General features: G+C 43.0%; 1 protein-coding gene across 4 annotated transcripts; it reads left to right on the forward strand.

Annotated features, from left to right (window-relative positions):
• Window positions 1-31: 31 nt before the first annotated feature.
• Window positions 32-14,550, forward strand: NIT1 (nitrilase 1). 4 transcript variants are annotated; one of them, XM_030188249.1, is made up of 7 exons: window positions 32-69; window positions 4,567-4,671; window positions 5,726-5,977; window positions 10,279-10,382; window positions 12,366-12,499; window positions 12,665-12,790; window positions 13,757-14,550. In XM_030188249.1, the coding sequence occupies exons 3-7, from the start codon at window positions 5,736-5,738 to the stop codon at window positions 14,033-14,035; spliced, it is 885 nt and encodes a 294-aa protein (XP_030044109.1). In that variant the 5' UTR covers window positions 32-69; window positions 4,567-4,671; window positions 5,726-5,735; the 3' UTR covers window positions 14,036-14,550. The 4 variants fall into 4 exon arrangements, with proteins under 4 accessions (XP_030044109.1, XP_030044110.1, XP_030044106.1 ...); XM_030188250.1 differs by having other exon boundaries at window positions 32-63; XM_030188246.1 differs by lacking the exon at window positions 32-69 and adding an exon at window positions 71-121.
• Window positions 14,551-15,043: the final 493 nt, after the last annotated feature.

The raw sequence follows: 15,043 nt of genomic DNA on the forward strand, positions 1-15,043 counted from the left end.
GGTGTTGTACCGCCGGCCTTATTTGTTGAGGGCAGCGTGCTTGAATCGCCATGTTTGTTGAAGGTGGTGGTGGAAGAGTCGCTTGTTTACACTTTGTTCCTTTGATAACTTGACTGCGCCGGTAAAATATAAAAAGCTTTCCACCTGCTGTACTTTACCCGATGATTTAACAGGGCTGTTGTCCGTCTCATCTGCACAAGCTCGTCATGTCAGTACAGGTTTCACCTCTCTTATCTTTGTAAGAAGGCGTTTCTTTGACTGTTGCTGAGGTCAAAGGTAGACTTTAGAGTGTAGAACTGCCAGTGTATATTTAATGTTTTCAGGTATTTATTTATTACATTTGTATCCCACATTTTCCCACCTATTTGCAGGCTCAATGTGGCTTAAGTTACATAGTACCGTAAAGGCGTTCGCCAATTCTGGTATGAACAAATACAGTAATGGGAAAGGAGACTTGATATCCCACGTTTCTTAGGTTTTTGCAACTACATTCAAAGCGGTTACATATATTCAGGTACTTATTTTGTACCAGGGGCAATGGAGGGTTAAGTGACTTGCCCAGAGTCACAAGGAGCTGTAGTCAGGGTTGCCAGGTGGAAAATTTTTTTCCAGCCCGATCGAGCCCAAAAAACAGCCCAAAACCCGCCCAAACACAAACCCCGCCCCTGACACCCCCACCCCCGCGTCATCACGCCCGCCCCCGCCGTCATCAACCCCGCCCCCGCCGTCACTGGCCCCGCCTTCCACGTCACCGGCCCCGCCTCCCCGTCATCGGCCCCGCCTCCCACGTCATCGGCCCCGCCTCCTACATCATCGGCCCCGCCTCCCACGTCACTAACCCCGCCCAAAACGTCATTAACCCCACCCAAAAACGTCACTAACCCCGCCCCCCCGCGGCCGAAAAAACCGCACTGAAGGCCAAAAACAGCCCAAAAAACCGCAACCCGCCGCGGGCAAAAATTTCCCGCGGCGGGTCGCGGAAAACCGCCCAATTGGGCGGTAAAACCGCCCACCTGGCAACACTGGCTGTAGTGGGAATCGAACTCAGTTCCCCAGGATCAAAGTCCACTGCACTAACCACTAGGCTACTCCTCCACTAGCAACATTCCATGTGGAACCTCAAATAGTAGCAACATTCCATGTAGAATCTCAAATAGGCTGGGATTCTGGAATCTTGCTGTTCTTTTGGGTTCTACATGGAATGTTGCTACTTTTTAAGATTCTGCATGGAATCTTGTTAATGGGACTTAATATACCGCCTTTCTGAGGTTTTTGCAACTACATTCAAAGCGGTTTACATATATTCAGGTACTTATTTTGTACCAGGGGCAATGGAGGGTTAAGTGACTTGCCCAGAGTCACAAGGAGCTGCAGTGGGAATTGAACCCAGTTCTCCAGGATCAAAGTCCACTGCACTAGGCTACTCCTCCACTCATTCCACCAGAGCCCACCTCATCACAGTGATGTCACAATGGCTTGATTGCCCGATACTTGGCTCACTTTTTGTGATGTCATAAGGAAAAGGGAAATGGGACTTGATATATTGCCCTTCTGAGGTTTTTGCAACTACAAAGTGGTTTACACATATTCAGGTACCTATTTTGTACCAGGGGCAATGGCGGGTTAAGTGACTTGCCCAGAGTCACACGGAGCTGTAGTGGGAATTGAACTCAGTTCCCCACGATCAACGTCCACTGCACTAACCACTAGGCTACTCCTCCACTGTGGTAGAATAAGGTTCGTGTGTACAGACACATTAGGGAATTGTAGAGAGGAAGCGTTATTATATGTCCTTCATAAGGAGAGTATTGCGGCTTCCTATAGATGAAATACTTCATGACCTGTACATATCCATTTGCTCTTTGCTCAACTCCTAATTCAGTTAGACCAACTAAATGAAATTCAGATAATAAATATTGAGTGTGGGAAGTTTTAGGACATGGCAAGCAACAATTGTCTCGTGTTTCTTTGATAGTCAAATCTGCAATGAGGAAGAACAAAACAGCTAAAGACCATATGCCTTATTCTCCAAACAAGGACCTTAAATCTATAGACTTAATGGGTAAAAGAATGTACCAAAATTCCATGCTCACATTGCAGTGCATAATTATCATTATGTACAATATTTACATACTATTATGGATAACTTGATTCAGTTAGTGGCAGGATTATCAGAAGCTAACAAACCTTCTTTCCAGGGTAGTGGGCTAGAAGTACTAAAGGTATTTTTTTTTCCATTTTATGCTTTCTTGATATAAAGGCGCCACATTGCGCCTGCTCTTGTGGGAAAATATGGGGTAAAAATGCACCAAAATAAACATAAGTGGTTTGGAAAATGTTTTAATTGTGCCTATCAGAGAGCTTCTACCGAATGCCACAAAAGATAGTATGAAAGGCTTCAAGGGCTTATTTTTAAAATATTGAAGTTTCCAGCGTGACTAGTGGCCAGCCCGGGCCCCAGCGTGATTGTGCAAATCAAAGCCATACGTTGAAAAATTTTGTCTTAAAAGTATTTTATTAAAATCACTGCAAAATACTCAAGATGCAAAGGTTCTGGTATATCAGACGCGTAGTGCATGCCAGAAAAATTTCCCTCAATGTATATTTCTTCTAAAGGAAACTTCAGCTGCTTCTGGAGCCATCAGATGACTTTTACTTTCTGGTACTTTGGATTTTAGATTACAATCTAAAGGGCCTATTTACTAAAGTGCTGTAAGGGTTTACATTTACCATTGCATAAATGCAAAACCTCTGTGTTAACTGTTGAGGATGTGCATGCCAGATAATAGCTACATTGAAGTGGTGTTAACAGATAATGGGCAGTAACTACTGTAAAGCACATTCCCTGTCCCCATCTATGCTTCCTGTTTAACATGGGAATGTACATAAAAATTTGCCTTCGGTTTGTCCTGTTTATATATATCTCTATTGCATTTGCCCCTTTGTCTGCCTTTTAAGACGTTTCATTGTATTTTATGAACAGCGTTAGCATCGTATCTATGGGGTCCTTTTACTGTGCTTTTGGAAAAAGTGGCCTTAGCACCCCCCCCCCCCCCCTTATGTTTGTCTTTCCTGCATGCTAAGGCCATTTTTACCATGGCCATAAAAATTGGCTAATTAATGTGTAGCCAGCAGTTACCACCACCCATTTTGTAGGTGGTAAGGGCTCCTGTGTTGTTTTTATTTATTTTATTGCATTTGTATCCCACATTCCCCCACCTATTTGCAGGCTCAATGTGGCTTACATAGATATGTTAGTGTTACCATATCATATCAGTGTGCTAACCAATTAGTAAGCAATAATGTAGACGCACTAATTGGTTAGCCCTGGAATGCCCACTTTCTGCCCCTGACACACAAAAATTAGGAAAATGTTTCAGCGCATGGTTAGTGCACACAGATTTCGGATTTACCACAGGATACCAGAGTGTATTCCACATTACTGCTAACTCAGCTTAGCAAAAGGACCTTTGTATTATTTGAATGTTTATTTATTTATTACATTTGTACCCCGTGCTTTCCCACACATTGCAGGCTCAATGCGGCTTACATAGTAAATTACAATCACAAAGTTTTTAAAGAGAATATTATGAACTGTAGTAAATATAGTGAGAGTGGGGTTTTGAGGAATAGTGATTTGAGCGTGTCAGGGCAAACAAGGTAGGAAAAGCAAAAGGATAAGGGAATTGGGAGGGGTGAAGGGATGGAGAGGAAAGATAAAGGGCAGAGGATGGATAGGAAAAGATAAGGGAAGAAGAGATTGGGAAATATAGTCAAGGTGCAAAAAAATCATGGACTTATACTATATGATATACAATATAGTACTATAGAAATTATAAGTAGTGCTGGGGAGGTCTAGGGTCTAGCAGTCCATCTGCAATATTCCTCCCAGCACCTTATTGATCTTCATAAATCTAATGCATGGCTATTAAGATGCTTCATATGTATTTTGCAGACTTTTTGAGTAGCATATCTGCAGTATATGAATATTCTTCCATGCTGCCTTATAATCAGAATACAAATGATACCATATTTATCAGATTTCTATTATATGATTGTATAACAGTAGTGTTAAATATTTACATTTCTGATACTGTATCAGGTTAGTCCTGTTACTGGGTTTCAATTTGCCATCTCCAGGTTTACCTTTATTGATTGTATTAGATTTGGTCATTTTATGTAGTTTTACGTCAAGCTATACCTGCTGTTTTCTGTCCTTGGTAAATCTCTTCATAAAGGCAGCTAATAAAGCTGAATGAATGTGCCATCTTGTCTGCACAAGATAACAGTCAGCATGCAGTAATTCCCATGTTATACAGCTTAGTAAACGGGGCCTCTAAATTTGTACTGGGACAAAGTAATTTTGCAAGACCACAATCGGTGTTAGTGGAAGACTGGGATTTGAAGACAGGCTTTCGTGGCACTCACACTGTTGCTCTAATCTCTGCTACTTCAGCGGTGTCATTGACTTTTGGGTACATTGACATTCTTGAATATTGGGAGGGGGAGGGAGGTTAACATATGCATTTATCACCAATTGATTGTTCCTTATCCTTTCCGTCTCAGGCTAGGTGCTAGGTCCCAGTACCCCATCCAGATCCTGAAGGACTTCTTTCATCCAGCTGCAGCAGGGTGGCTAGCAAGGGTCAAAAGTCCCACAATCCATTACAGGTATCGTTAACATCTGTGTACATTGTCACTGTAAAATCACGAAGCCCTCTCCCCTATTTGCATAGTATCGGTTATATTTCAAAAATAAATCACTTTAAAGACTTCTTAAATGGGAATAATGTTAAAACTTAAATCCCAAGCAGTTGTCTGTAGAATGCCTGGATGTTTCGTGGTCTCACGGTTCTTTCTGGTTTCATGGGTAGTTAAAGATGGATTACGTGCCATTAATTCCCAATCTCTATAGGGTTAGCAGTCAGGTTCTCTACCTGAGGGAAAGGAGCATGAAGTTAACTTCCCCAAAATCACAGGGAGACACAATGAGACCGCTAGGCAACTCTTCTACATGTATGTCATGGTGCAAATCACAACTTGATTAGCCCGGCCTAAAATAATTGTATCTGATCAGTACCATCCCAGAAATGCTATGAAAAGGGCACTGTATTCTTTTGATTTGCAATAAATGAATATTTTCTTGATAAGTCTGACTCAGATAGTTATGTATCGAACTAACCAAGATTAATCTGAGGTGATTAAAGTGGCAGATAAGTCTAGGCCCTACAATCAGAAGGTTTGAAGGTATTTATAATATGGTCTGTAAGCTAGAGGAATGAGGTGTGCTGATGAATTCTTCACCATCCAGTGGCTCATTTTCTCTTGTTGGTTGAAAGTCGAAGATTGATTTCTCTCCATTCTTTCAAGATCCTAGCCGATCGTTTTCACAAAACAGTAGCAAGACCAAGACTCGACAGGTTTTGCTAGCTGTTTTCATTGGTTCAGAACTGGCCGATCCAATCCTGGTTATGCCCCATTGTATGCATAGACTTGTTCAGATTTTCCTAAGAAAAGCAAGAAACTGCATTTCTCATGCATGTCTTGAGGCATAACCAGGAGTTAATTAGCCTGTCATAAAAGGATTACCTGTTGACTACAATTTTAACTTCATGTTCACAGCAAGAAAGGTAAGACTACAAATCCCAGAATTCTTTGAGTGCAGCAGTAGAGCCAAGATGAGATCAGTTTACCTCTAGTATGTAACCATTTTCTTCTCCTGAAGGATCAAAAACATGTCCATCGTAGCCAACGCTCCCAACCCTCTTATTGCGGCCTGCCAGATGACCTCAACAGCAAACAAGGATCAGAATTTTGCTACCTGTTCCCGACTGGTGCGGGAGGCAGCTTCACGCAGTGCCTGTATGGTTTTCCTCCCAGAGGCTTTTGATTTCATTGGCAGCAGCACAGAGGAAACGCTAAGCCAGGCTGAAACCCTGCAAGGAGACCTCATTCAGCGCTACAAAGGCCTGGCCAGGTAAGACCTGAAGGAGAGTCAACAAGTCTGGATTTTTACCTTCTTACTGTTGTTAACATTTTGATACTTGTAACACAAAGAACTACAAGTAAAATGGTCCAGTTAATGTTGGAGAAAAATATTTGCAGATGACCTTTGATACTAAATTTACCTGAGCATGATCATATAAGTTTTTTCTTTCAAAAACAAACAAACAAAAAAAACCCTTGGTTTTAAAAGTTCTGGAGTGTTGGCTTCTCTTGGAGCAATATCGTCTGATCAGTTCACTTTGCACAAGAGAAATGGAACAAAACAAAAAAACCGTTTGCAGAAAGCAGAGAAGACAAAAAGCCTGTAGCTCTCAATACAATGAAAAATGTTTCTGTATCTTTTTGCCACAATTTTTCAGTATGTTGGTATTTTTAATGTTTTTTTTTTTTTTTTTTGCTACATTTGTACCCTGTGCTTTCCCACTCATGGCAGACTCAGTGCGGCTTGCATGGGGCAATGGACGGTTAAGTGACTTCCACTGTTGCTACTACTTGAGATTCTACATGGAATGTTGCTATTCCACTAGCAACTTTCCATGTAGAAGTCGGCTCTTGCAGGTCACCAATGTGGCCGCGCCTGCTTCTGTGAGTCTGACGTCCTGCACGTATGTGCAGGACGTCAGACTCACAGAAACAGAAGCCTGCACAGCCTTCTACATGGAATGTTGCTAGTGGAATAGCAACATTCCATGTAGAATCTCCAATAGTATCTATTTTATTTTTGTTACATTTGTACCCCGCGCTTTCCCACTCATGGCAGGCTCAATGCGGCTTACATGGGGCAATGGAGGGTTAAGTGACTTGCCCAGAGTCACAAGGAGCTGCCTGTGCCGGGAATCAAACTCAGTTCCCCAGGACCAAAGTCCACCACCCTAACCACTAGGCCACTCCTCCATCTGTTCTCCCTCTTCATCCAATTCACAGAATAATCACTGTATAATCTGGTGTTTTTCTTTACCACCATGTCCAGTGTCCTTGCATCCATCTTTTTATCAGTTGGAAAGGGCGTGTCACAGGTAATCATAACTCTTATGCTGCAGAATTCTCTTCAGGTCCTGATTCGTTGTTTTTCCAACACAGTAACACTGCAATGTTTGAGTTTCCAGTGGATGAAACATGCCACCTTATTGTGTCTTTCTGTATAGAAATTTTCTGCCATCATAACTTTGCAGCCAGTTGTGAGATGAGTATCAGTTTCCTGCTTTTTCTTACAGAACCTACAGGTGTCTGTTGCACTGTTCTTTTTTCTTTATATTTGCTGTGAACCATCCATCTTCTTTGTCATACACTGTCCTGGGTTACACCTATCTATCTCTCATACTCAGTTCACCTTTCATTAACCATTTGTGTGTCCAGAAGTGATCAACATATGACTCCTGAAAAAAAACCCTTGTATATCCCACTGTATCTGTGCATTTGCCACTTGTTTTTCATTGTTTGTTGGCTGAATTCTTTAAAGAGTTTTTCCCCTTTTTGTTTTGCAAATTTTGTAGCTTTGCAAATTGTGTACTGGTGGATCCTTACTCATTCCTTCTGCTCATTGGAATGCTTGTCTAAGTTTTAATGATTGAGACAGACTCTAGACACTTTCATTGTACATTTGGGTCTGTTCACACTGTTAGGTAGGCTTGGACACCTATTAGGGTAGCTATTTCTGCGAGGTTCATTCCTCCTTCAGGGCATACACTGATTCTTATAGCTTGAGAATGGAGGAGTTTTCTTGTTCCCATAACAGCTTTTTCAATAATTTTTCTACAGTAAATACATTTTCAATAAAGGTTTCTATTATTGCTCCAAACCTATTCGTTCCATCCTGGGACCTAACTCCATAGCAGATTAAAAAAACAATATGGGAAGTAGAGTAAGGAGATACTCCAGCTATAGAAAAAAACGTCTACACTCAGCATTCAAATTACAACTGAACAGGAAGAAAGCACACTGCACGGTAATCACCTCTCCACACTGCAACACAACCTTCCCCAGCATCAAAGTAAATGGAAACCTCTCAGTAATGGAAAACATAAGGATTTTAGGTGTCGCCGTGGACCGCCACTTAACTTTAGACAACCAAGTTGCAAATGTTGCCAAGAAAATGTTTCACACAATGTGGAAATTGAAGTGTATCAGGAGCTACTTCCCCAGATGGATATTCCGCACGCTGGTCCAATCTATGGTTCTAGCTCACGCTGACTACTGTTAGGGAATCTGCGGGGGGCAAAGAACGTGCACTGAAGAAATTGCAAATGGCGCAAAACACCACTGCCAGACTTGTATACAAGAAGGTAAGGTTCGAAAGTGCCAAACCACTACTACACAGCCTCCTCATCAAGTCACACGTAGCCTTCAAACTATGCACTTGGGCTTACTGTTATGTTTGGGAATGTGAGCCCTTGTGCCCCGACTGAGCACGGCAAAGATGGAGTGACACCGCACTCGGGCAGCCGGACAACCCCTAGCTTCACCTGGGAAGCGACCGCCGTTCCCTGGGAGTTGAGCCCCCAGGTTCGGGCTGCCACCAGGACTGGAACAGGTGGGGTTGCACGACCACTGACCAGACAGGCAGACAAACAGACACAGTCCAAAAGCCAGGTAAATCCGTAGGGCAAAGAGTAGTCAAAAAACAGTCCAAAGGTCTGGGCAGGCAGCAACACAGCGCATGGTCAGTAAGCAAACCGAGGTCAGGAACACAGGAAAACACTGGAACAGAAGACCACAACCTCTACGCGAATAGAAGCTGAAGCATGGAAGGACTGGAAACAGAGCTTTAAATAGAGCAGGAATTAGGCTCAACCATGTGCAGCTGTTCCAGGATGGCCGCCCCATCAGAGGAGATGCTCTTCACCCAAATATGGGCTTCCTTCCTGTTCTCGTATATAAGATGGCTGCTGTCCTTGCTCCAAGCACTTACAGTGTTATCTTTGGTCTAGCCCCAAAATATATGAGCGATCTCCTAGTACTACCAGCTCGAAACGCCATAATAAGCTTAAGAAACGATTTAAACTTTCACTAACCCAACCCCCAAGGTATAAAGTACCGTACAACACATGCAACAAGTTTCATCTATTTATGCACTAAGACATGGAATACGCTTCTGAAAAGCCTAAAATGCATAAATAACTACATTAATTTTTGAAAACACTTTAAAGCTTTCTTCTTCAGAAAATCCTTTGGAGGCGCAGTGTAGTTCTGGCCACATCCATCCCATACAATCAATAAGAATGATGTGACCCTAAACACTCTTTGATAGCATATATTCTATGTAAGCCACTTTGAACCAAGTTATTATTAGAAAAATGTGGGGTACAAATTTAGAAATAAATAAAATAAATCTTTTCACAAACTTTATTTTTCTCCACACACTATGAACTCTAAACTCTATGTCCTGTAGAGAGCTCTTTAGGAAGGAAAAGGCCTCAGAGAGCTAAATAGGTTTCAATGTTTATTCATTTGATAGTCTGCCTAAAGCAATGCCATCAAGGCGGATTACGGTATACAAAATAAAGGAATAGAAAAGAACTCCATATACTCAAAATAGAAAAGGGGGTGGGGAGGTAGGGGAAATAGCTTATTCTTGCACCTCACTTCCAATCATAGAGCTTCTCCAGACCATGTAGACTACTTAAATGCTATTAATGTGAAACTTGTTCACAATCCCAAAAAGGTTTTATATTTTTATGCACTTGGTAAAAAATTGGTCCATCGCTGATGGTGGCCAGCGTTTCGAGGTAATTTCTGCTTCAGGGAAAACTTGGACTAGAAGATTTTCTGAAACAAATGAATACAACTTCATAATTTCATTAAATAAAAATTCATTTGAGAAAAAGAATTAACATCTACTCATAGTCGCTTTTCTAGTGAACTTACAACATTGTGTGACAATCAAAATAGCGACCCACCTTACTATCGGTTCAGAACCATTCCACTTTCAACTTTCACTCTCAAATTCTATTGGCTGTCCAATTCCTTTAGAAAAAATAGTGTCATTCAGTTGACCAGTTAATACCTTGTGGGTCCACTGAGCCCAGGTAGACTGTCCAAAATTGTTCTCGCTGTTGTACTTTTTTCTTTGTGTCACCGCTCAAGTCAGGGCACTGGGCTAGGTAGATATTGGCCTTTCTTCAATGGCAGCAGATGCTTAGAGGAGGTGTACAAGAAACAAGGCACTTTTAGAGTTTTCCATTGACTTGTCATGCGTGCTTGGTGCTAGCAGTCATCGTTTGGAGAGCCCAGACCCTAAGGTGACATTCTTGCCTGTTGTGTTTAACCGTGCAGGGAGTGCGGAGTCTGGCTTTCCTTAGGAGGTTTCCATGAGAGAGGCAATGATTGGGAAAATGACCGGAGGATCTACAACTCCCATCTCATCCTTGACGGCAAAGGTTGGTTCTTACCCTTTAGCTTTTAGGGATAGTCAGAGAGTATACCCGGAAGGAGATGGTAGAAGTCTTTGTTGAGCTCAAATGCCTGACTTCAGGAATTATCAGATTAGTGAACCTTCTTTTTCAGATGGGAGTTGTGCCTCAATTTAAGATTTGTAGTTTGCTTTTTCACCCATAGACTGCTCGATATTTAAAAGGGTTTAACCAGGCAGGAGAGTTTCCAGGAGCGGAGTGCCTACTTAGCTAGTTACCTAACCAGCTAAGTAACCACATAAAGTTAGGACAATGTGCTAGGGTTAACTGAGCACCGATCTGAGTACTTCTGGGCGACTGCTGATACCTGGCTATTTTACTTTACCTTCTTATTAGTCACAAGCGTTCCCAGACTGAGTTCAGCGCGACTTACATTAAGAGATCAAGTACATTGTTACATTTTAGACTCAACACGTTTCAAGAAGAAAAACATTTACATTTTAGGGTCATAACGGTTGTAGTTGGGAGGTATTGAGGTGCTGTACACATGTATTTTCTGAATAGACGAGTCTTCAAGTGTTCAATGCCAGGAGCCGCACATGCCCCAGCATTGCATATCTGAGGTCAGTTCATCCTGGGACATCTTGTAGGGGAATACACTCCCTCCCCGTCTATAATTTAGTGTACTTTGCAGAGATTTTTTTTTTTAGCTTGACGTCATCCGGGAAGCACATGGGCTTATGGGTTTTCCTGCATTGTATAGTCTTTCCAAGCAATGGTACTTAGTGGCGACAACTATCATAGTCTCTCTACTGTCACATCCAGGACTTGCTCAGCTGTTGCTCCTCATCTTATTTTTACTCCTGCAACGTAATTTGCCTGTTCCCAAGTTCACGCCACTGTCCTAATTGTGTATCACACTGACGTTCTGTCACTTTTGTAATAGTTGTACCGTTACTACAGTCTTAAGTTGCGTTACACCTATCAACCAACTTCAGTGAAGAATCTCTTTGTGCAGGGATTAATAAGTAAATTAAAGCTACGTATCATCATACTTGTGTACAAAGGGTCTTACAAGTCATATGTAGGGAAAGGGAACTGGGACTTGACATACTGCCTTTCTGAGGTTTTGCAACTACATTCAAAGCGGTTTACATATATTCAGGTACTTATTTTGTACCAGGGGCAATGGAGGGTTAAGTGACTTGCCCAGAGTCACAAGGAGCTGCAGTGGGAATTGAACCCAGTTACCCAGGATCAAAGTCCACTGCACTAACCACTAGGCTACTCCACTAACAACGTTCCATGTGGAACCTCAAATAGTAGCAACATTCCATGTAGAATCTCAAATAGGCTGGGATTCCGGAATCTTGCTATTCTTTGGGGTTCTACATGGAATGTTGCTGCTCTTTGAGATTGTGCATGGAATTTTGTTTATGGGACTTGATATAATGCCTTTCTGTAGTTTTTGCAACTACATTCAAAGCAGTTTATATATCATATACATGTACTTAGTTGTACCTGGGGCAATTGAGGGTTAAGTGACTTGCCCAGAGTCACAAGGAGCTGCAGTGGGAATCAAACTCAGTTCCCCAGGATCAAAGTCCACTGCACTAACCCACTAACCACTAGGCTACTCCTTCACCTCTACAGTACCCAGCACAAGTAGATTCCATTGGCATCAAAGACCCAAGAGAAGAAACTGAGTTTTTGGAGGCCTTACCCAGTGCTTTAAATTTACATAACTGTGTGGCAGAGTGAAGCAAATCAGCCCTAAAAAGTACTATGGTCTCCATGCTTTCACTCTTTTGTAGCCTAAGGCTACCAATATACATAAGGCAGGAATAGGGTAACATTCCAACCTGGACCAAAGCTCCTAATGGGTAGAGAGAGCATGAGTGACATTAGCAACTGAAAAAACAAGGTGAAGTTTTAGGAAGACTTTCAAGTCACAGCTGGAAAGGCATAAAGGAGAAGTTTGTTTATTTTATTTTTTTTTTATGTCTGCAGGGTCAGTTGTATCTGTCTACCGGAAAACTCACCTTTTTGATGTTGAATTAGAAGGACGGGTTTCCTTGAAAGAGAGTAAATTTACAATTCCGGGACCAGAGATTATCCCTCCTGTCAGCACACCAGTGGGAAAGGTGAGCATTTGCTGAGGGAAGGAGCATACAGCTTCTCAGCATGAGCTGGCTGGAGCCCACCATGTAGGTCCTATGCTGTTCTATGTTACCTTCTCACAAACAAGTATTTCAGCGTATTGCTGGCTAATGGGCTTTTTTTCCGGTGCTATGTTCCCTGATACTCAGGTTGGGTTGGAGATCTGCTATGACTTGCGTTTTCCAGAAATCTCTCTGGCACTGGCTCAGGAAGGTGCAGAGCTCCTCACTTTTCCATCGGCCTTCACGCTCACCACTGGTCTGGCACACTGGGAGGTGAGTGACCTCATTTGCCTCTACAGTATTGTGGCAATCGGCAGAGCTATAAAGTTAAGTTTTCAGCTTTTGTCACATGCCTACTTTCACCTGATTAGCCTTGGATTTTGAGCATGGAGTTTTTCTTTAAGGTATAACAGGGTGTACTCTCCATGCTGTTAAAACAACCCCTGTGGGCTGGGGCAGTGGCTTATACAGAAGGGCCTGGGTTCAATTCCTGATTCTGGTCAGACGGGTAAGGGGATACCACAAAGAAATGAGGGCGGCACTGATTGTACACCGGAGGTAAAGCCAGTGGTAGGCTGCAGGGCTCCTGACTGCAGGCTTCTGGAAGGAACTAAACTGAGAGAAAATAAAGGAAAATTTGCCAGAGGCTCATAAGACTAGTTCGCTGCCCTTTTCTGATTGAGATGGAGGCCTAAAACAGCCATAGAAACTCGGGTCTAAACTCTTCCCCCTCCCTCCAAAAGCAGCAGGTTGCCCCCTTCTGGTAACTGGGCCACAGTCATTTGAAATTTTACTGATGTAGAGGTTACTGAGGCGTCACCAGTTGGCATTTATAGAGCATATATAGAAACATACATCATGGCAGATAAGGCTTTTATTGTCCACCAGTTTCATTCCTGGTGTAGCGTCATTCATCCAAACCAGCTGCATCATGCTCTATAGACATTCTAGTATTTCAGCTGCTCACAGGAGACCCCACTGGGATGGATGGCATGGCAGTAGCACCTATCTATGGTACATGGATTCCAGGCATCTTTTTAAATGGTGGTGATAAAACTAAGGGTAAAGTGAAGGCCCGGGGAGATCCTAGGTCACACAGTCAGGGGCAGAGCTATGATTAGAATGGAGGCACTCGTGCCAAGGTCGTACAGCATAACTGTCTTGAACGTGTTTTCTAGACTTCATGTTCTAAGTTCAGACTGCGCCCTATACTCTGGTCTGTATTGCTGTGTCTCGTAGGTGCTGCTTCGAGCTCGGGCCATTGAAACCCAGTGCTACGTGGTGGCGGCTGCACAGACTGGCAGACATAATGAGCGTCGTACCTCCTTCGGCCATGCGATGGTAGTAGACCCGTGGGGCTGTGTGGTGGCACAGTGCACAGAGGGCACTGGCCTTTGCTATGCTCAGGTCGACTTGCAATATGTCCGCCGCATCCGCCAGGAAATGCCCATCGTGATGCACCGCAGAGCTGACCTGTATGGTAAGGTTGCTGCCATAAAGGCAACACCAAATCTGTGACATCGTCCGTCCCTGGGATGTTAAGTCCACAGTGTGGCCCAGCACTTTCAGCAGCAGTAGTCAGTGAAGGAGAAGTCAGCATTTACTGATTGTGCTACCACAGGGTCAGCTTTAAAGACCGGTTCAACCACAATCTGGGACTTTTACTGTATGAAAATGAAAACCAGGATGGAGCATAAGCAGGTATGGACTGCTGCCACTAATTTGAAACAAAAGAAGACTTTTGAAATAAGGAATAAAAAAAAAAATGAAGCCATAAACATTTTAAGAGTAAGACCATGCAAGGGAAAGGAGCTCTTTTATTATCCGTATTGAACTGTCTAGAAGACTCAGATGCAGTGTAAAGTTACATAACTAGAGATAGCAACAGGCAGGCCCCCCCCCCCCCCCCCCCGCCATCTTCAATTTGGACAAAAATGAATTTAAGGCCAAACCAATGGCACTTGGGGCCCATGTACCCTTCTCCAACACCGCCCCTTCTGCCTCGCATCACCTTATGCCTGGAACAGACTTCCCGAGCCCATACGCCATGCGCCCTCCCTGCCCATTTTCAAGTCCTTACTCAAAGCCCATCTCTTCTCCCTTGCTTTTGGCGCCTAACCACCTTCCCCATTCATGATACCTACACTGACTACATAGTTTGTTACCTTTAGATTGTAAGCTCTCTTGAGCAGGGACTGTCCTTCCCCTTGTTTAAAATTGTACAGCGCTGCGTAACCCTAGCAGCGCTATAGAAATGCTTAGTAGTAGTAGCATGTCACAGTTTTCCTAGCCATGATGTGTTTAAGGTCTACACGTTCAACACAACTGCACCTGTTCACATTAATGCATCCTTGAAGTGGTTTCAGCTCCAGAGTCCCTCCTTGAAAGGTGGTGAAAGTTATCATACACTGTTTCACATCTGGAGAAGGAACTGCTGAATTACCTGTCGTCATTATCTTTGGATTCATCTTCTCTGGACCAATAAAAGGTGCCAGAGCTACTAAAGAATCAAGTTTGCTCTACACC

This window comes from Microcaecilia unicolor, chromosome 14 (genome assembly GCF_901765095.1).
Source record: "Microcaecilia unicolor chromosome 14, aMicUni1.1, whole genome shotgun sequence".
NCBI lineage: Eukaryota > Metazoa > Chordata > Amphibia > Gymnophiona > Siphonopidae > Microcaecilia > Microcaecilia unicolor.

Bases quoted from the DNA above. Each gene is read 5' to 3' on its own strand.
- NIT1 (XM_030188245.1), top strand. The intron at 10,383-12,365 runs GTTGGTTCTTAC...TTATGTCTGCAG, and splicing joins TCTCATCCTTGACGGCAAAG to GGTCAGTTGTATCTGTCTAC. The intron at 12,500-12,664 runs GTGAGCATTTGC...CCTGATACTCAG, and splicing joins TCAGCACACCAGTGGGAAAG to GTTGGGTTGGAGATCTGCTA.